The sequence below is a fragment of the Peromyscus leucopus genome, chromosome 14, assembly GCF_004664715.2.
Source record: "Peromyscus leucopus breed LL Stock chromosome 14, UCI_PerLeu_2.1, whole genome shotgun sequence".
Lineage (NCBI taxonomy): Eukaryota > Metazoa > Chordata > Mammalia > Rodentia > Cricetidae > Peromyscus > Peromyscus leucopus.
Genome location: NC_051075.1, coordinates 80,048,833 through 80,070,258, shown reverse-complemented (window position 1 = coordinate 80,070,258; position 21,426 = coordinate 80,048,833). Strand labels below are relative to the sequence as shown.

The 21,426-nt window shown below is 53.9% G+C and overlaps 1 protein-coding gene across 5 annotated transcripts; it reads left to right on the top strand.

Moving 5' to 3' along the window:
• Positions 1-4,568: 4,568 nt before the first annotated feature.
• Gpr132 (G protein-coupled receptor 132) lies at positions 4,569-15,626 on the top strand. 5 transcript variants are annotated; one of them, XM_037210908.1, is made up of 4 exons: positions 4,764-5,246; positions 6,756-9,254; positions 10,494-10,584; positions 13,477-15,626. In XM_037210908.1, exons 3-4 carry the CDS (start codon positions 10,557-10,559, stop codon positions 14,562-14,564), a joined length of 1,116 nt encoding a protein of 371 aa, XP_037066803.1. In that variant the 5' UTR covers positions 4,764-5,246; positions 6,756-9,254; positions 10,494-10,556; the 3' UTR covers positions 14,565-15,626. The 5 variants fall into 5 exon arrangements, with proteins under 5 accessions (XP_037066801.1, XP_037066802.1, XP_037066803.1 ...); XM_037210909.1 differs by having other exon boundaries at positions 5,173-5,246; positions 6,756-6,907; XM_037210906.1 differs by having other exon boundaries at positions 4,569-6,907.
• Positions 15,627-21,426: the final 5,800 nt, after the last annotated feature.

Here is a 21,426-nt window from a genome sequence, read left to right as displayed (position 1 = left end):
ACCAGAGAGCATCGAGGGTGGCCAGGAGTGGTCAAGAGATGGAATTAGGGACAGAAAAGATAACGTGCAGGAAAGTGGATTGGACCCAGATGAGGGGACCGCAGAGCCAGGGCTCTGCTCCTGAAGGAGACTTAGGTTTCCCAGACCTTTCAAGGGCTTGCGTCTAACACATGGAAGCTGAGCTCCAAAGCTGTGGTCCCTGGGACACAACTGACTGTTACTCCCAGTTCTCAGGGACAGGCCGACTCCATCACAAAGCCGAGGAAAGGAGAAGGTCAAGAGTAGAGCCCTGGAGAGGCATGGACACGGGTTTCCTCAGGTGAGGTGACCAGTGGTCTGAGTTCAAGTGTGATGGGATGTAGGGGGGCAAAGAGCAGGTGCCAGGCTGGGCTAGAGCCTAGGCTGAGGGATGTCCTTCTTGTCCCAGCTAAGGACTCAGTTGTGTCCTAGTCTCCAGGCTTGTCCTGGCTTGGCAGGTGTGGGGTTAGGTTCCGGAGCCTGACTGGGCCAACCTCGAATCTTCCTGGGTTATTTCCAGAGGTAGAGATGGAATGTTCCAGATTCCCACACTGAGGAGGGTGGCTGGTGGGATCTCTGTTTCTAAGATGCCTCCAGGCAGGTTCCTGCACCCAGCCCCAGCTGCCCTAAGTCCTTCTGAGTGCCCCGGGCTCTCCAGCCTGCCCTGGGAGAGCGTGTGGTTGGACACAGGCGGTGACTCCATGTCCTTGGATGCTTCCTCTGGCCCTGATCCCCTTAACCACTCTGCTGAGGAGGCCACAGAAGGGCTGCTGAGAGATTCCGGCCAGCCCAGAGGGGAGAGGCCTCACTGTCCTCTGCTCCCTCCCTTCCTAACACTTGGAAGGCAGCTCTCAAGGCCATGACTCAAGTAGCTGCCTTTGATCATGAGATAAAGACCTGGGGTTGGTTTCTGAGGGTCTTGGAATCTACCAGGGCAGCACTGACGAGAAACCCCTGTGGCTTAGTATCCAGTTTCCAGGGATAGGGCAGCCTGGGCCAGCTGGGACACAGTGGAATGTTGTCGAAAGCACAGTGACTTGTGATTCATGCTTGGAATGTGCCCATCTCAAAGGAGCCGGGGCGCTGGGAATTGGCAAGCCCTTGGGTCTCAAAAGCCCCTTTCCTTCCCCTTCCTCTTCTGTTTTGGGTGGGTCCCTTCAGCACTTCCCTTGCTGAGACAGGAGACCTCTTGCCCTCTGTGAATGAGAGGGCTAACTCCACAGAAAACTCCATTAACCTTCGCCCCCTGGCATCAGTAAGGCGCAAAGGTGGGAAAAGCAAGGGCAGAACTATTCTCGGAGGGACAGATGATGCAAAGAACAAGGCAGAGGGGCTGAGACTTGACCCTGCGGACTCCCATCCCTGCTGTGGGATCAGGTGCCCTGTTAACTCACAGCACACCCAACAGACAGCCGGATGTCTGGAAACAAATGAGCATGATGACGAACCGAAGGAGACAGACCATGAGATCATCAGCACAGAGGCAGCTTGTCAAATGTGGGGCAACTTCAGTATCATCGAGAGTAACGACTGTTGGGGCCGGAGTGATGGCTCAGTGGTTACTAGCACTGGCTGCTGTTGCAGAGGACCTGGGTTCGATTCCCAGCATCCACATGGTGGCTGACAGCCTTCTGAGCTCCAGTTCCAGAAGAGCTGTCATACTTCAGTTCTAGGAGATCCAATGTCCTCTTCTGGCCTCGGTGGGTATCAGGAATGCACATGGTACACAGACATACCCGAAAGCAAAACACCCACATTAAAGAAGAGGAGGAGGAGGAGGAGGAGGAGGAGGAGGAGGAGGAGGAGGAGGAGGAGAAGAAGAAGAAGAAGAAGAAAAAGAAGAAGAAGAAGAAGAAGAAGAAGAAGAAGAAGAAGAAGAAGAAGAAGAAGAAGAAGAAGAAGAAGAACTGTTTGACAAGAATATACCAAGAGAGTAAAAATCCATCAGTCCTGTTAAGAGGCTGTCCTGGCTGGTTTTATGTCAACTTGACACAAGCTAGAGTCATCTGAAAGGAGGGAGCCTCAACTGAGAAAAGGCCTCCATGAGATCCAGCTGTAATTAGTGATTGATGGGGGGGGGAGAGGCAGCCCATTGTGGGTGGTGCCATCCCTGGGCTGGTGGTCCTGGGTTCTATAAGGAAGCAGGCTGAGCAAGTCATAAGAAACAAGCCAGTAAACAGCACCGCTCTGTGGCCTCTGCCTCAGCTCCTGCCTCCAGGACCTTGTCTCCCTTGAGTTCTTGTCCTGGCTCCTTTGATGACAGACTACAATGTGGAACTGTAAGCCAAATAAACCCTTTCTTCCCCAGCTTGTATTTGGTCATGGTGTTTCATCACAGCAAGAGATACCCTGACAAAGACAAAGGCCCCAGTGGAGAAGTGGCCCATGAGTCCATCCGTGGAGGACACGTGTCTATCTACAGTATCCAGTCATAAGGAAGAAGCATTCAGACACCTGCTGTAGCTGGTGAAACCAGAGGACACTGTAATGACCAACGTGTGCAAGGCACCCGGGACAAACAGTATCTCATGATACTGATGCTGAGGTCCCTAGATTGGTTGCCTTTGTAGACACAGGAGGTTGAATCATGGTGGCCACAACTGGGTAGGGTGGTATCTTAGTTAGGACTTCTATTGCTGTGAAGAGACATCATGACCACAACAACTCTTTTTGTTTGTTTGTTTGTTTTCAAGACAGGGTTTTCTCTGTGTAGTTTTGGTGCCTGTCCTGGATCTCACTTTGTAGACCAGGCTGGCCTCAAACTCACAGAGATCTGCCTGGCTCTGCCTCCCGAGTGCCGGGATTAAAGGCGTGTGCCACCACCACCTGGCCACATAGCAACTCTTATAAAGAAAACATTTAACTGAGGTGGCAGATCACAGTTTCAGAGGTTCAGTCCATTATCATCATGATGGGGAGCATTGCAGTACACAGGCAGAGGTGGTGCTGGAGCAGTAGCTGGGAGCCCTACATCTTACAGGCAACAGGAAGTCAACTGAGACACGGCAGTGTCCTGAGCATAGGAAACCTCAAAGCCCCCCCCTCACAGTGACACACTTCCTCCAACAAGGCCATACCCACTCCAACAAAGCCACACCTCCTAATAGTGCCACTCCCTATGAGATTATGGGGGTTAATTACATTCAAACCACCACAGGTGGTGTTGCTGAATGAGGACTTCCAGCGTTACAAAGTGAAAAAATCCTGGAGATGATGGTGGATACTGGAGGTACTCACTAAAGGGTGGTCAAATGGGCTGGGATGGTGGTAATGCACACCTTAATCCCAGCACTTGGGAAGCAGAGGCAGGAGGATCTCTGTGAGTTTGAGGCCAGTCTGGTCTACAGAATGAGTTCCAGGACAGCCAGGGTTACACAGAGAAACCTTGGGAAAAACAAAACAAAACAAAGAAAGCGGAGTGGTCAAATGGACATTTTGTAATGAACTTCAACCTTGTTGGAGTTATATGCTGTGAGAGCTGTGTGGTTGGCCACACTGACACCTCTGGGGTAGGCAGGCCAGAGTGCGGCTCACCCCAATTCACAGGAATTAGTAAATGTGAGAAGGATGCTAACGGCCACCTGCAGAATCAGAAAAGACAGCTGCAAGCTGGGCGGTGGTGGCCCACGCTTTTAATCCCAGCACTCGGGAGGCAGAGCCAGGCAGATCTCTATGAGTTTGAGGCCAGCCTGGGCTACAGAACAAGATCCAGGACAGGCACCAAAACTACATGGAAAAACCCTGTCTCGAAAAAAAAAAAAGAAAGAGAGAGAGAGAGAGAGAGAGAGAGAGAGAGAGAGAGAAAGAAAGAAAGAAAGAAAGAAAGAAAGAAAGAAAGAAAAGAAAGAAAGAAAAGACAGCTGCCACTCCTCGTGGTGAGTGAAGGTGGAGCTCCCAGGTTACAGGAGGCCATGTCCACTTGTGCCTCAGCCACCAACCCTTTTGCCCTCCAAGGAGAGGGCTGTTGTGGGGGGCAGTGGTGTCGTGGCCAGGGACCCGGGAGAACCTTGCTTGTGCACGAGATTCCTGGAAGGTCACAGCCCATGAGCAGCTAGAAGGTTCCGATGAACTCTGTCTTCTGCTCGTTTGTCAGCTGCCTACCCCATACCCCCGAGGGCCAGCTTTCGAGGGACTGTACCGCCACCCACACAAATATGTAAATGTCTGTTGAGGGTAGGGTGAAAGAGAGAGAGGCCTCCAGCAGCACAGCCCTGGCCTGGCATGGGTCTGGGCGGGGGTGGAGTGGGATGCAGAGAAACTCCTATCCTCGGACTCACCCAGGGATGTGCTGTCTGGGTCACCACCTTCCTGCTCTCCTGGAGTTGTCCCTGCACACGCTCTTTCAGGGCCGACTTTGCCTTTGCTGCTGGAAGAGCCGAGACTGAACTGGGGACATCGAGGGCTGACAGGGGACAGGGCCAATGCCCCCAGGCCCAGAGCCAGCCTCCAGGGTGGAGGGCGGTTGAGTTTGGGGTGGGTCACAACGGTTTCCATGTGGCATTTTCCGGGGAAAATGGGCTACAGTTGGATGTGAGATGTATGAGCCCCACCGGCCCAGGCAGCCCTCAGTGGAGGAGGCTGCCTCAGTAATGCCTCCTGCTCACTCTCCAGCTTTCCCGGGCCCGCATGAGGAAAGCTGCCTGTAGAGCGACAGGCTGAGGGCTTTGTAGGGCTTTGTTCTGAAATAAAGGATGGTTTCTCGAACAGAGTCGGGGTGGAGGTGTACCCCTGCAGGGCTCTGCCCCCAGGAAGAGATAGGCTGGGATGGTAGGGTACTTTCAGGGCACCAGGCGGGTGTTCCAGCAAGGAGCAGTGTGCCCAATCACTGCCCTCCTGGCACAGGAACTCCCAATGCCAGGCGCAAGATGGAAAGAACTGGCTATGTGACCTGCCCTGTCTGGCTGAGGAGCAGGCAAGGACCAGTCCATACGGGAGGGCCTGGCCCGGCCATTTCAGCCTCCATCTCTGAGCTCTCAGTTCCTGAGTGAAGGTGAGGCCTTGCTGAGGGTGTCCTCAGAGCAAGATCAAATCAGTCTGAAACTGTTTCTTGTCATCCCAGTGATGTAACCAACCCTTAGGCTCGGCCTGCGTTGTGGTTAGGGGAGTTTCAGAGTGAACATGTTCAGACCCCCACTACTTCCTGAAACCTTTCAGCTGGGCCTGCAGGGGTGTTCAGTGCCGCCTCAGGACGGGCCTGCTCAGTGCCGCCTCAGGACGGACGGGCTTAGGTAAGTCGGCGGGTCCCAGGTCTGGGGAGTGGGCCTGGGGGACCAGTCCCTCCACAGTGGTGTCTGGGAGAGATGTGCAGTAATGGGGCTTGGCCATTATTTAACCAAGTTCTGTCCCCAAGAGGGAACTCAGGGGCACCATCCTCACCCACGTTGGGGCACAGGGATAATAGCATACGTCAAACTGCCCATGCCCTGGCCTGCCTGGATCCTTCTGGAAGATCCTTACTCCAGTTGTAGGTACAGACAAGTGTGGAGGGACTAGACTTCCTCTTACAGGGAACCGAGAGGGCCACGAAGGCCTTGGGAACATCCTGGGCAGTATGGTTGGTGGGGTGAGGGGGTCCTCTTTCCGGGAGTTACCTAGGGTTGAAGGCAGGTCCTGAGGAGGGGTGGGCAGGACAGGGGAGGCTCAGCTGGGATAGGCAGTAGTTTGTCTGGTCATGGGGCAAGATCCTGGGATTAGCCACTAACAGACTTCTGAGGCCAGGCATCCCGCGTGCCCCACAGAGGGGATCTTGTAACCTCTACTGGATTTGTGAGGCCACCCGGACAGACTGTTTAGGTTAGCCAGGAGTGTTTAGGTTAGCCACCAAGGACTGGAGAGTGAGATGAACAGTTGTCCTGGTCTTACAGCTGAGGGCGCATGGCACAGCCCCTTAGGGGGTTAACCACGCGGAGGACTGAAGATGGAGATCACCAAGGGAGGGTGAGGAAGACTAGCTGGCACAGGCGCTCGGTCTAGACATCAGTCAAACTGAAGTGTGCATTTAAAATTGGCATTTTTTTAACCTTTAAAATTGGGAAGCGTGGTGTGGGGGATGGGCCATCAGCTCCACATGACATATGGTCGACACCAGTAATTTAACAGTTCCTGCCCAAAGGGCACTCTGAATTTGAGGACAGAAATAAGGTTGGAGATTTTTTTCTTGCCTTTTTCTTTGTGTGTGTGTGTGTGTGTGTGTGGTGTATGTTTCCATGTGTGTGGACACATGTGAGTGGACATGCACATGGATGTGGAGGCCAGAGATCCACATCCCAAACCATCCTCAATTGCTCTCCTGCCTCCTTCCGTGAGGTAGGGCCTCTCAATCAAGCCCGAAGTCTGCAGATATGACGACTGGTCTTGCTAGCTCGTTTGCTCTGGGGATCTCATCTCCACCTTCTAAGGCTGGAATGTGGACTGCCACATCCACCAGGCATTTACGTGGGTTCTGGGGATCCAAATATAGGTCCTCATATTTGGACCTATGTTTGACGAGTACTTTTACCACTGAGCTGTCTCCCCAGGAGAGTGTTGTGGGAGGATGAGAAAGTGAATTACCAAAACAACCAGAAATGCCTGTAGCAGAGAAATGGGGCACCACATGCTGGTGACTCGATGGGACAGTCCAGTGGCCCTCGGCTACAACCCACCTCACAAGTCCCAAGTGAAACAAGCAGGTAGACCCAGCAGGTGGCAGAGACAAGGTGTGTCCTTCCTTTGTGCTTTCTTGTCTGTTTGGAAAGCTCCACAATCCAAAGGTGACAAGCATGCTCCTGGAGACTGGAGGGACGGTCGTCAGTGCAGGCAGAGCTCAGGGCTCAAGGGCCGTGGCCATCACATGGGGCATGCTGCCTGTGCATGCCTCGGGGACTCCAAGCACCGCTCTCCCCAGAAGGTGGGTTTACGTAAGGGGCTGTGCGGCCACAGGGGCTGCGTGGGATGGGGAGGCTCTGCAGGAGGCTGGAGACAGGAAAGTGGAAGTGGGAAGGATGAGAGCTAGGTGACCAGGAGGAAGGTGTGGTTTGAAGACAGGCTAGATAGCATCAGCATGAGCGTGAGGGTGGACAAGGGGAAGTAGAGGTGTGGGTGGAACTCAGGGCAGATAGAAAGGGACATCCGGGGGACACGGGCCCGTTCATCACGTAGCCTGGTGGGAACAGTGAAACGAGTGATGTCCCCAGGTCATCAGGCCGGCGGTGCTGCTGACGCCTGATGGGGTTCAGTCTGTCACGGGTCCCTCTGGGTACAGACCAAGGAGGGGGACTGAGTCCACCAAGTCCAAGCAGACATCGTGAGCACGGTAAACCATGTGGCCATGGTCTTGGTGGATGTCGTGGGCCCCGTGGCTTTGGTAGACCCTCCTCTGCCAGATTCTCACAACGTTTGGGAGCACACTGTTGCTGAGTTCCAATGAAAGTCTGCCACGGTCTTCTCCCATCGGGGGTCAACCATTCTCAACTACCTCACAAATGAGATACAGCCCTAAAGATGGTCCAGGATGTCAAGAGGAAAACAATTCACTACCCACAGCCAGGCCAGACCCCCACAGTAAGCTGAGAGGGCAGTGTCTACTTCTTGAAGGGCACAGACCCTGGGATCCTTCTCTCCCTGGTCTTTAAGCACTCTGCTCGGGTTCATAAGATGGCCTGGCCCGGCCATACTCTCTGAGACAAGCATGGAGCATGGGGCTATTGACCCATGCCCCTTCCTGTGGAAGAAATAGCCCAGTTATTGCAAGATGTCCACAACAACTGATCTAGCTGGTTAGGGATCCTGGGAGGTTAGGCCAGGGGCCCTGAGGGTCCTGAGCACGCTCCCTTTTATAACGGAGAAGACTGACAATAGAAAGGGAAATGGCGTGTAGCCTGGCAGGCTGGGAAAGGGGCAAGCAAGTCATTGACCAGACTGCAAGGCCAGTAGCTGTATCAGGGCTGGGGTTACCCAAAGCCAGCCATGGTGAGGGGGCCACATCATGGCATGGGGGTTCAAGAGGCGCCCTCTCTGTGGCGTCCCAGGCTGCTCCTGCCTGAGACTCGTGGTTGGCCTCCTTTGATATGGGTGCTGATGCCCTGGGGTTTAGGGACGTGACCCAGATGGGGATATGGGAGCCTTGTGTTTCCCTATCTAGGCTGAGCAGATGGTCCCAACCGCCCACCCGATCTCCCTGGCCCAGCTCTGTCCACAGGTGACGGGGACTTGACTGGCAGTTAGGGCGGTCTCCACCAGTGCGTCCTCGCTGCAGGAGGAAACTGTGTGTCACGTTTTCGGTTGAGCCCCTGCTTCCTCTGGCTTCTTTCTGCAAAGTGGCTGAAAGCTAAGCACCACCCTCTTCCTCATCCCCAGGGCCACCTGGTGCAGGGGACAGACCCGCTTTTCTAGGCCTGCTCTGCGGCTCTTCAGGACTCTAATTCTAGTTGTGGGGAGGGCAGGTGCTGTGTAGCCCCCACTGCGCACTCCGGGGCTTTGGGGCTTCGGGCTCCGGTCCGTGCGGTCACGTGTTCATTCACGAGCGTGAGGGTCCTGATTACTGTCATTTTGAATTTGGAAGGAGAGGGCAGCTTGCTCTGTCAGATGTAAGGCAGGCCTTTAAGGTCCACAGCCCGCTCAGGGAGGGGCTCAGCCGCCGGCCAGGAAGGAGGACTCCAGGTGGCGTGTGGTGTGACCCTAGGTAGAGCGATACATCAGACTAGGTGGCACCCCAGATGAGTGGTGCTCGGTCGAGGTGGTGTCTCCCCTCTACACTCAAGAACTCCGACTGTGCTGATCCCAGGTAGGACTGGATCCCTTCAGCTCTTCCCTCGAGGGCCCTGGCCCAGGTAACTGTTGTCAAGATTTGGGGACTCCTGCAGTGCTTCTCAGTTCTCCCTCACCCTGGAACTCCAGTGTCGGGAGTAGCCAGAGAGCCTCAGATCTCTTGCCAGGCCTTGGAGATGGGCGCAACAGCTCCGACGGATGGACACACGGCACCCACCTAGGATGGCCTCTGTCACAGCTCCCGGAGCTCAGAGTGAGGGTCTCACAGACCCTTGCCAGGGCTCTTGAACCATGCCTCACAGGGAAGTGGCCTGAGACCCGGAGGGACAGACAGACGACACCTGTTCTGTGCCCAGCAGGTCAGGGGGTGTTGGGAAGACGCAAGGAGCCTGCTGAGGGAGGACACGGCTTGGCAATGGCCCTTCCTGCTCTTCCTGGCCTCGCCTCTCTTTAATGGCGCTGAGGTGTTACTTCCGACTTCTCCAGAGGTTGGTGAACTTCTGTAATCTCAGGTGAATGGTTTGGCTTCTTGTTATTTCCAGTTTTCAGAAACAGTCGAGAAGGGACCAGGGGAGCTGGGAACTGGTAGCTCCACCTGTGAAGCTGCAGGGCTTAGTGTGGATGTCTGCGGGCTCCGCTTCACTCGGACTGGCTTCCAGAGAATTCCAGTGGCCACCCCTGAAGGCCCAATGTCCATTGGACAGATACTGTGGTTATCTGCCTGACTGAGGGGCAGCCATGGTCTGTGTTGTGGGAACAGGCGGGCTGAATCCAGTGAGGAATTCCTCGAGGTCCAGACCCTGCCCTCCATCTGCAGGGCTGTGGAACACATGGGTCTTGACAGGCCTGAGTTGTCTCTCGGGCTTTGGGGCCTCTGGATGAGGTTTCCCCAACACTGACGATGCACTGAGAGCCTCCTTTGGAAACCTCTTCACCTAGGTGACATAGAGCCCGTTCAGAAGCACCCCTGCCAGTCAGAGAAGGATCCACTGGATTCCCCAGTCCACAGCTCTGTGCACTGATGATATTTCCCTCAGAGGGTCCGGGAGGGGTCCTTGTCCCCTTCACACTGGTGATGTGCTTGAATATAGCTTTTGGGTCACACATACTTAACTTTTTGGGTCATTATTTAATCAGAGAAAAAAATTTCCTTAGGAAGAATTTTAGCAAGTTGAAAGTTAAATTTTCGCAAGGTTGCTGGAAACTGACTGCAAAATTGGGCTGTGAAATATTTGTACCCCCCAACAGTCCCATCATAGAGCTTCAGGGCACCGTGTCTCCAGTCTCCAGAACACCCACTTAGTTATTTTTGCCAACCTGACAGGAAGAAAAGACAAAACAAAAACAAGGACCCTCTTCCTCGTGCTTATTTTTGTATTCTTGGCTTTTGGGGAGCTTTTCTTAATTCTTCTGTGGACGCTCATGTGCCTTCCGGCTTTGCCAACTATGACAAACAACAGTTTTAACTATGGTACCCGGGGTGATGCACTGGTGCTCGTTGGCTTCTCCGGTGCCCGGCTCTCTCTACTGGGTTGCCTTCCATTGCTTGTGGGATGCTCTAGCATCTTTGTTGAATGCGTCAACCCGCGTGCTTTCATCTGAAGTGCTGGGGTTACAGGCACGAGGCACCACGCCTGGCTGGCTGGCGGGTTGGTCTCCTCCTCCTCCTCCTCCTCTTCTTGTTTTGCATGTTTACCCAAATCCTTCTCGACTTGCCCTTTCTCCAGGCCCCTCGAAGCCGCTGTCAGAGCCGCCTTCACAGGGGGCACAGAGCCCGCATCGGAGCTGCCATGAGAACAGAGCCCACCAGTGCGGCAGGTGAGGAGGTCTCCTTTGACTCTGACACGTAAGAAGGCCGCAGGAATTCCTCTGTGGTATACCTGGTCTCACCATTCAAAAATCAACATGCAGCGGGGAGGTGGTGGTGCATACAACTGTATTCCCAGTACTCGGGAGGCAGAGGCAGGTGGATCTCCGAATTTGAGGCCAGCCTGGTCTACAGAGCTAGTTCCAGGACAGCCAGGGCTACACAGAAAAACCCTGTCCTGAAAAACAAAAACCAGCACCACCACAAAACAAACTCAAGACACAATGGGCTGGGGATGTGGCTCGCTGGCTGGAGTGCTTGTTGAACAGGCAGGAGGCCGTGGGTTCGGTTCCCACCATCACATGAAACCACGTGTGGTAAGTGGTGCAAGCTGAACAGTGCATGTGAGGCCAGCCAGGTCAGTCAGTTCATCAGTGGATCAGTCAGTAAAGAGAGTTCAAGACACGCCCACTTCCTAAGAGCTAGGAAAAGCCAGGTACAGGAGTGAGGGAGGGGACACTTGGTACTCTGAATGTCTACGAGAGTGACCAGTGGTGAGTCATGAGCCATCTGGTAGCCCAAGAGGGCCGTCGGGAGGTCCCAGGAGGCAGCTGACCAGGAGCTCCCCATGGCCTTCTCATCCTTCTTTCCACTCCAGAGGCTCCTCCCTACTCCAGGTCTGTTTACCAAGGTCACCTGCAGGGGTGTGGGGTTGTGAGGGCCACAGTCATGCTCAGATGGTCTATGTGACAGGACCTAGTGTCCATAGAGAAGACCTGAAGCCTTAGGTGGGCCTGAGCAGGTGGCAAGGGACAGAGCCACACCAGGGAATCTGTGGCTGGACCGTGTGGCGTTGCGAAATGCCAGGGCCCAGGTTGGTCCCAGATTGTGTTTATTGTAGATTTCAGTAAGACTGTGTGGGTAGGGGTGGGAGACAGAGATGGCATGTCTGAACTGGGATCAAGCAGTAAACTAGAGACAGGACAGAAGGACAGAGGGGTGTCTGAACCAGGGAGTGGACAGACTCCCATGCATTTGCTTTCACAGTGGTGAGGGAGCTGTCCAGGTCAGGAGTCGTCTAAAGACCTGCAGCTGCCCGTGGCTCAGTCCTCACCCTCACTGCCTGCTGGTTCTGATGCCAAGATTTGGCACTGGGGTCCAGGGCAGCTCACCACCTCTGGAACCTCAGTCTCAGTTTCTCTATCCAGATGTGATAACAGCATGCCTTGGGTGGTGAGTAAGGGCACCGGATTGTGAGAGGACAGCATCTCACGCCCAGTGTCAAAAAGGAATTTTTAAAAAAAAGGCAGATGCTGGGTAGCCCTGAGTGTTGTGGGTGGGGATGCAAAATGGAGCAGACACTGTGGGAATGAGCCCAGGGTTCCTCAAGAGAAAACACAGAGTGGCCACGTGACCTAAGTAAGCTTGCTTTTGTGCATGCCCAAAAAGGAGACAGCAGGGGCAGAAGTCAGAGTACACCCGTGCTCACAGGAGCATTACTCATAATAGCCCAGTGGTGGCAGGCAGCCTAGGGCTCATGGACACATGACGGATAGTGAAGTGTATGTGCACTGTGTCATCCTTCATGGAGTGTCTTGATGGGGTGCTATTCTGTCTTAAAAAGAAGAGATGTTCTGACATACCCTACAAGGTGGATGAACCATGAGGACACTATGCTCAGTGGAATAAATCTGCACTAATGAAGACTCTATTTGTGTGAGGCCCCTCTACAGAGTTAGGGAGAATGGGGGGAAAGGGAACTGGGGATGGGGGTATCAGTGCTTCTAGAAAAGCTTTGGTCTGCAGACTGAGAAGTATCCAGAGGTGGGTCGGGGCTGGGTTCAGCACCGTGGATGTACTTAGTGATGGTGAACTGCATGCTGGGCAATGCCTCAGATGGAACATTTTGTACTATGTGCATTTCATCAGAATTTTAAAAAAGCAAGCCTGGAAAACGCATGAGTTGCATAAGGACGTATCAGGCTCTGTGTCTGGGGACAAGCCACCTTCTTGACAAGGAGCCCTCACCTGAGGGACAGCACAGTTCTCAGCTGACACCTGGGACCACTGCGGCATCTCATAGGACCACTCATGTGGCCAAAGTTGCCCTTATGGGATCTGTCCAGGCTGAGGATGATGACGTGGGCAGCTGAGGTCACAAGGAGTCTGCGACAGCTGGCCAGAACACCCAGAGCCATGCCAGCATGCAGGACACATTATTTCTCTGGACAGTTGGATGTCCATGTAGAGGTCAAGGGATTAACGGGCCTTGAATTCCTGTGGGAGGCCAAGCAACAGATATCAACCTGAGACCAGAAGACAGTGTCCCTGAGGCCCTTAAAGCAGAGCCAGGGCATGGCTGAGGGTTTTGCCACCAGATGGCCACTGCGGCCAGAGAAAGAAGAACCACAGCAGTTAAGGCCTGGGGCTGATGCCTGTCCTAGCCAGTCTCTGGTCCCACTGGCTCCCTCCAGCTGGAGTCCTTTTGAACTCCTGATGTGTCTAATCTGGAGTCTATGGAGCTTCCATTTTATTTAAAATGTTTATTTATTATTTGTGCGCGTGTGTGAGTGTGCGTGCGTGCGTGCGTGCGTGCGTGCGTGCGTGTGTGTGTGTGTGTGTGTGTGTGTGTGTGTGTGTGTGTGTGTCTACCAGGCATGTGTTTGCCATAGTGCACATGAGAAGGTCAGAGAACAACTTCCAGGAGTTGGTTCTCTCTCCTCCTCCTGTGGGATCCCAGGTCAAACTCAGGTCACCGGGCCTGGCAGCAAGTGCATTTTTCCCGCCCAGTCACCTCTCCACTCCCACCACCACCTCTGAGTACTGCACTTTTTCTTGGTATTATGAATCTCCCTGGGGCGTTTCCATAGACTCCCGCCCACCTTGCCGCTTCTGTCCCACAGGAAACACCACGCTGGGGTCCCCTGAGACCTGCCGCATACCCTATGAGGACAGCAGAGTGGTCCTGATGGTGGTGTACAGCGCAGTGTGCGTGCTGGGCCTGCCGGCCAACTGCCTCACTGCATGGCTGACACTGCTGCAGGTGCTGCAGAGAAACGTGCTAGCGGTCTACCTCTTCTGCCTGTCGCTCTGCGAGCTGCTTTACATTAGCACGCTGCCGCTTTGGATCATCTACATCCGGAACCAGCACAACTGGAGCCTGGGTCCGCAGGCCTGCAAAGTGACGGCCTACGTCTTCTTCTGCAACATCTATATCAGCATCCTCTTGCTGTGCTGCATTTCCTGCGACCGCTACCTGGCAGTGGTCTATGCACTGGAGAGCCGAGGCCACCGCCACCAGAGGACCGCCATCTTCATTTCTGCCAGTGTGTTTGCTCTGGTTGGACTTGTGAACTACCCGGTGTTTAACTTACCCATGGAGAAGAGCTCCTGCTTTGAGCCCCTGAGGATGGACGCTACCATAGCCACCTACCACTACCTGCGGTTTACCTTTGGCTTTGCCGTCCCTCTGGTCACTCTAGCATTCACCAACTACCAGGTTTTCAGGAGCATCAAGCTGAGCATGAGCCTGAGCGCGGCACAGAAGGCTAAGGTGAAGCATGCCGCCATCGCGGTCGTCACCATCTTCCTGGTCTGCTTTGCCCCCTACCACCTGGTGCTCCTCGTCAAGGCCGTCATATTTTCCTTCTTCGGAGGAGCCATGGATGCTGTGTGTGCCTTTCAGGGCAGACTGTACACCGTCTCCGTGGTGTTCCTGTGCCTGTCCACGGTTAATAGCGTGGCCGACCCCATCATCTATGTGCTGGTCACAGACCATTCTCGACAAGAAGTGTCCAGAATCCACACGGGCTGGAAAAAGTGGTCCACAAAGACAGAGGTTACATACTTTAAGGACTCAGAGGAGACACGCTCACCCACAGCGCTTACACACACCTACACCTTCCCCAAGCCTGTGCATCCTCCAGGGTCACAGCCGGCTGAGCCGGGTTTACAGTGCTCCCCAGAAAGACTGCCTGAGGAATTCTGCTAAGCCCATTATGCCTCAGGGGAGGATGCTAAGCCCCGAAATCAGCACCAGTCACATATTCCTGGTCCTTTGAGCCACCGTCTGGAGTGCCCACCACATGGCAGATGCCTTTCTGGAAGATACACTGCTGATCTCTCCTTCCTAAGGCCACTCAACTCTAGACATCTACCCCTTGGATGTCCAGAACCTCCAGGCCCTCCTATGTGGAAAGCGACCGTGCTTTGAGAGCACCTTAGGCTGCCAGGGACTCAGCCGGGATGTGGCTGGAAGGAGAGCCATCGGCAGGGCACTTCACAGAGCACGGGACGATGACTTTATTTCCTATGCTTTCCTGCATTGTCCAGTGGCTACTGCAGTGCATATTGGGGCCTTCTACAGAGGTAGACATGACCTGCATCTAAGGTTACCATCACGGTGCCTAGGGACTGTGACACAGCCAACCCCGAGGGCTCCCAGTGGGGCTTGTTCTGTGTAGACATAACTGTCTTCTAGGGGAGCCATGGGGCATGGTGGCCAGTTGCTCCAGCTCCTGGTATCCCCATACATCCTCCCTAGGGAGCCCTCTACCATTTACTTTAGGAAGTGTTAGTGGACACCCCAGAAAGAGGTTGGCGTAGCTGCTGGCAAACAAGGGGGCATCTGGCATCTGGCCTTGGCGTCACAGGGGAAGCAGGCTGGGACCCCTGAAAGGGCAAGTCAGGAGCAAGCCTCTCTGCCCGCTTCCTCCAGCGCTGGATCAGAGACAAAGACCTCAGGGCTCTGAGTCAAATCCCAGGTGCTCCTTAAGAGCCCTGTCTCGGCCCAGTCATACGCATACTTTTGTTAGCTACCTCACCGGGTCACTCACGGTTGGGGCTGACCCCCGCCCCTTCCCCAAGAGACTCCCAACATACTTGGAGTACAAGGTCTAGAGGCAGCGAGCTCAGCGGGCTTTGGAGCCGATGCCGCTGAAGCGCGCGCCTCACAGGAGTTGCACAGAGATGGTGATAAATGACATCCGAGGTTACCTTTCCTTGTTCACTGTAAACCTGAGAATGAGAACACCAAAACAGACGTTGATCCGAACCTCCTTTTGTCGTTGTTGCTTATCTTTTACGTTTTTGAGACAGGGTTTCCTGCGGCTCAGTAGCAGAGGATGAGCTGGGACTCCAGGTCCTTTTCTGTCACCTCCCAAGGTCTGGGATCACAAGCACCAGCTCATAACTTCCTCTTTTGTGGTTTTTTGTTTGTTTGCTTGTGTGTGTGTGTCTGTGTGTCTGTGACATGTATGGAGGCCAAAGGCTAACACCCACTGTATTTATTGGGACAGGGTCTCACACGGAACCCAGAGCTCACCAATGTGGCTAGACTAGTCAGCCTGCTTGCTCCAGGAGTCCCTGTCTCTGGTTGGCAAGCAGAAAGGCAGTCCAGGCAGGCCACCATGCTTGTCCTCATGCCTCAGCTTTCTGTTTTTTTTTTTTTTGTTTGTTTGTTTCCCTCTGTGTAACAGCCCTGGCTGTCCTGGAACTATCCCTGTAGACCAGGCTGGCCTCAAACTCACAGAGATTCACCTTCCTCTGCCTCCCTAGTGCTGGGGTAAAAGGCGTGAGGCACCACACCCGGCCCCAGTCTCAGCTTTTATGTGGGTGCTGGGGTCCCAACTCTGGTCCTCATTTGTGAAGCAAACACTTTTTGAACTGACCCATATTCCCAGCCTCTCTATTTCCTTTTGTTTGTTTGATTGTTTTTCGAGATAGGGTGTCTCTGTGTAGTTTTGGTGCCTGTCCTGGATCTCGCTCTGTAGACCAGGCTGGCCTCGAACTCACAGAGATCCACCTGGCTCTGCCTCCTGAGTGCTGATATCAAAGGTGTGTGCCACCACTGCCCGGCCTATTTCCTTTTTAAAATAAGACATTTTTACCTCTCTAGGTAAACATTTTTTCCTCTTGGAGGGCCAAACCTAGGACTGGAAGATGAACCCTTGGGATATGGGGCCAGGACCAAGGACTCGAAGTGTATTCCAGCAGTGGCGAAGGGCAGGCGGTGGAGCAGGCTTTGGGGCCTCATGGTTTTGCATTGCCTTAGCAAAGTGAAACTGAACATTCCCATAGCCATCCACAAAGGAGAGCATGGCGAGGGACGGATGCCCTGTTTTCCCTAACGCACTAATCTGACCCCACTCTGGGCTGGGGCCTCCTCCATCCTTCCTCCACAGGCCCCAGATGCCCTTTCTGGCAGCTTCTTCCTGCCTTAGTCCCTCTCCTCCCCTCAGCCTTAGGGCTCTGACATCACCCCCGGGGCCAGCATCCCCTCCAGCACTCCAGAAAAACCGTCTCGTTGGAATCCAGCATGGACCATATGGGCTGGCCTGAGCAGTCTCTGTGGGGAAGGCAGGTGACCAGAGGCTCCGCTGATTCCCACGTGGCTCCCACCCTTGTGGTTCCTCCTCCTCATGACCCCGATCAGGAAAAATACACCCGGTGGGGAGGGGCTAAACCAGGAAACGCCAATGGAGTTTATTTTACTTCTAACAAAAGCACATATTCTTGAAAGACTAAGAAGACAAAAGATGGCCAGGCCGTGGTGGCACACGCCTTTGATCCCAGCACTCAGGAGGCAGAGGGAGGCGGATTTCTGTGTGTTCAAGGCCAGCCTGCTCTACAGAGCGAGATCCAGAGATCCAGGACAGGCACCAAAACTACACAGAGACACCCTGTCTCAAACCCCGCCCCCCCCAAAAAAGACAAAAGATTCTAGAAAATGTTCCCACTGGAGACACCATGGCTACCGACTGTGTAGGTGATTGCCGTACATTCCACCAAAGGGATTTCCCAGTGGATCCACGGCTACCTCTTCAACCAGGCTGGGAATCCCCACTTTTGTATGAGTGAGCACATGTGTGAGTGACTGAATACAGACACTTTTATTTTTTTACCGCTGAGCTAAATCCCCAGCTGGGAATCCCCACTTTGCTGGGTTATCTGGGAAGCAGCTAGAGTCAACAGTGAGGGAGGCTGGAGACAGACAGAGGGTGGGGCCAAGAGGGCGACCTGTAGGGGCCTGGAGTGGGTGTGTCTCTGGAGGTTCCTGTGAGGGACATGGGGCAGGCAGGGGAAGTTAGAAAACCGGTGCTTGAGGAGACCCAGACGGACCTGGGCAGTTTGTTTGTTTGTTTTTCTTTTTTTCTTTCGAGACAGGGTTTCTCTGTGTAGCTTTGCGCCTTTCCTGGAACTCACTTGGTAGCCCAGGCTGGCCTCGAACTCACAGAGATCTGCCTGGCTCTGCCTCCCGAGTGCTGGGATTAAAGGCGTGCGCCACCACTGCCCGGCTGGACTTGGGCAGTCTGGACACGGGAGCTCTCTACAGACCAACCAGCTTGGGCCTCACCAGCTTGGGAGACCAAAGCATAGCCCCTGCAGGGAGGCTGGTGCTTACCCAAGGGGGCAGTAGCCCCCTTCCCACCTTCCAAGGGCCTGGTCCATCCAGGAATGGATCAGGCTACAAGCCAAGCGCTGTTGCAAATGCTAAGCTGTGGAGTGCCTGGTCCTGCTGGTGTGCGGAGGGGCCGGTGTGGAGGGTCTGGTGTGGAGGGTCCGGTGCGGAGGGTCCGGTGCGGAGGGTCCGGTGCGGAGGGTCCGGTGTGGAGGGTCCGGTGGTGGAGGGTCTGGTGTGGAGGGTCCGGTGCGGGGGTCTGGTGCGGAGGGTCTGTTGCGGAGGGTCCGGTGCGGGGGTCTGTTGCGGAGGGTCCGGTGCGGGGGTCTGGTGCGGAGGGTCTGTTGCGGAGGGTCCGGTGTGGAGGGTCCGGTGCGGAGGGTCCCGTGTGGAGGGTCCGGTGCGGAGGGTCTGGTGCGGAGGGTCCGGTGTGGAGGGTCCGGTGTGGAGGGTCCGGTGCGGAGGGTCCGGTGTGGAGGGTCCGGTGCGGAGGGTCCGGTGTGGAGGGTCCGGTGCGGAGGGTCCGGTGCGGAGGGTCCGGTGCGGAGGGTCTGGTGTGGAGGGTCCGGTGCGGGGGTCTTGTGCGGGGGTCTGGTGTGGAGGGTCCGGTGTGGAGGGTCCGGTGTGGAGGGTCCGGCGCGGAGGGTCTGGTGCAGAGTGCGAGCTCAGCCTATTCGCCTGCCTCTTGACTGTTCTTCTTTCCCCTCATGTTAGCAAAGATCAAGTCAGGGTCTTGTCATCACTGACCACAAACTTTCAAACACCTTCATCTGGTCGTGGAAACTTCCGGAGTTCGGTTGGGGTTATTAAGAGCCTAGTGAGTGGGTCAGATCCGCCACACTTCCGCCATCCCTCCTCTGCATTCATCGCTCGCTCTTCACCTACTCAGCTACCCCCTCACTCATTCACTCCTCACTCACCACAAACACACTCATTCGCTTACTCACCCACTCTCTGATTCACTTACTCCGCCCCTCTTTCCTTTCTCACAAACCATGCTCTCCCCTTTCCTCCCTTTCTTGCTAACTCTCTCCCTGTCCTCATTCCCTCCATCTCTTGCACACTGCTGCTCTCCCTTCTCCCCTTTCCTCCTTCCTCTCTGGTCTGTCCACTCCACAAAGTGCCGCTGCAGTCCAGTAGTCAGGGAGGCGGGCCGTGGGGAAGCTCATCATGCCATCCTGGGGTCACGCAGGAGGGATGGACAATGGAGAGTGCCTTAGGGTTGCTGAAATAAAACACCACGACCAAAAGGAACTTGGGGAGGAAAGCGTTTGTTTCAGCTTATGTGTCCTGATCACCGTCTATCATGACGGGAAGTCAGGGCAAGAACCGAGAGGTAGAACCTGAAGCAGAGGCCATGGGGAAATGCTGCTTACTGGTTTGCTCTACTTCATTTATTCAGCTTCTCCCTCCCTCCTTCCCTCCCTCCCTCCCTCCCTCCCTCCCTTTTTTCCTTTATTCATTCATTCACTGGTTTGTTTGTTTACTCATTTACTGTTTTTTCCAGACAGGGTTTTCTATGTAGCCTTGACTGTCCTGAAACTTGCTTTGTAAACCAGGCTGGCCTTGAACTCAGATCCACCTGCCTCCACCTTCCAAGTGCTGAGATTGAAGACATGTAGCGTCACATCTGGCGACTCCTTAGGGTCAGTACACAGAAGCTGTGGTCCACAGGGGGCCGAGGCTGTACGTTGTGCTGGCAGCAGAACTTGGTAATATGTGTAGTAAGTCTCTCAGGTGGTGCTGGTTTTGAAGACATGAGAGGTCATGGAGAGCAGCTGAGGCTTGGCACTGTGTGGCACTGTGTATCGGGCTAGAGTCCCTGAAGAGAGGCCTGGAGAGGCTGTTGGTGAAGATGCAGGCCAGGGGCAGAAGAAACTCCATTTGGGAGATGCCAGTACCATGGGATGACCTCTAGGGGAAGGTGCAGATGTGGACTGGAGCTGGCTTGAGCCTAGGAGATTTGTGTCCTGTGGCAAACCCTTTGGAGCCTAAAATACTGTGAGTCTCAGAGGTCTGGTGCTGATCTTGATGTTGTTGGACTTTGGGTCTGTTTTTATTTGAATGTAACTGCTTCCTGGTTTTTTCCTTCTTTGAGTAAGAAAGTGTGTAGCTCCTTTTTCTCCTCCTCCTCCTCCTCCTCCTCCTCATCATCTTGAGACAGGTTTTCTCTGTGTAGCCCTGGCTGTCCTGGAACTCACTATGTAGACCAGGATGACCTTGAATTCAGAGATCTGCTGGCCCCTGCCTCTGGAGCACGAGGATCAAAGGCATGTGCTACTGTGCGTAGCTATTTAACTTATTTTTATTTTACAGGAGCCCACAGTTGAGAGACTTTGAACTTTTAAAGAAACTTTGGAATTTTACAGATACTTTGGAGTTTTAGAGAAACTATGGATATTTTAGAGAGGTTTAAACTTTGAGAGGGATTTTGGCTGTTTTAAAGAAACTGAACTTTTTTTTTTCTTTTTGGTTTTTTGAGACAGGGTTTCTCTGTGTAGTTTTGCGCCTTTCCTGGATCTCACTCTGTAGACCAGGCTGGCCTCGAACTCATAGAGATCCGCCTGCCTCTGCCTCCTGAGTGCTGGGATTAAAGGCATGGGCCACCACTGCCCGGCAAGAAACTGAACTTTTAAAGACAGCAGGATTTTTAGTTATTTGTGCTTTATATTACTATATAATATTAACATGCCATCTTGGGGACAAATGGGAAAGGAAAGGTTCTAGTTGAATAGTGATGTGTCTGTGTATCAAACTCACAGTTGTGCTGGCCAGTTTTATGTCAACTGAATACAAACTAGGACCATTTTGGAAGAGGGAACCTCAGTTGAGAGAATTTCACCACCAGATTTGCCTGTGGATAAGCCTGGGTGCGTTTTCTTGATTGGCGATTGATGTGGGGAGGCCCAGCTACCTGTGGGCAGTGCCAGCCCTGGGCTGGCGGTCTTGGATGCTATTGAGAAGGTAGGTTGAGCAAACCATGAGGAGCAAACCAGTAGGCAGCACTCCTCCACGGTCTTCCTGTCAGTTCCTGCCTCCAGGTTCCTGCCTCCAGGTTCCTGTCCTGATTTTCCTTGATGATTAACTAAAAGCTGTAAGACAAAATAAACCTTTTCCTCCCAAGTTGCTTTTGGTCTTGCAGCTTTATCAAAGCATTAGAAACCCTAAGATACCAGTCCTGCCAGGACCACCAGGGGGCAGCATCACCAAGCCAGAGCAGGCCAGTGCCTTTCCTTTCTGTGACACACCCTTTCAACCATTTTCTAAACAGCTACCTGACTGGAGTCTTGTTTTACATATACTTTTTTTCTGAATGTAAATTTATTATTTGATTTCTTTTCTTCCTCCTCCTCCACCTTCTTTCTTCTTCTGCCTTAGCATAGCATGAAACTTCTGACAATTCTCCTGCCTCAGTATCTTGAATGCTGGGTTTACAGGACTGAGCCTCCATACC

Excerpts from the sequence above, each read along its gene's own strand:
- Gpr132 (XM_037210906.1), top strand. The coding sequence starts at position 6,602 with ATGGGGCACCACATGCTGGTGACTCGATGGGACAGTCCAGTGGCCCTC. Across the intron at positions 6,908-10,493 it reads AGCACCGCTCTCCCCAGAAG|GCCCCTCGAAGCCGCTGTCA; the intron begins GTGGGTTTACGT and ends CCCTTTCTCCAG. Across the intron at positions 10,585-13,476 it reads AGAGCCCACCAGTGCGGCAG|GAAACACCACGCTGGGGTCC; the intron begins GTGAGGAGGTCT and ends TCTGTCCCACAG.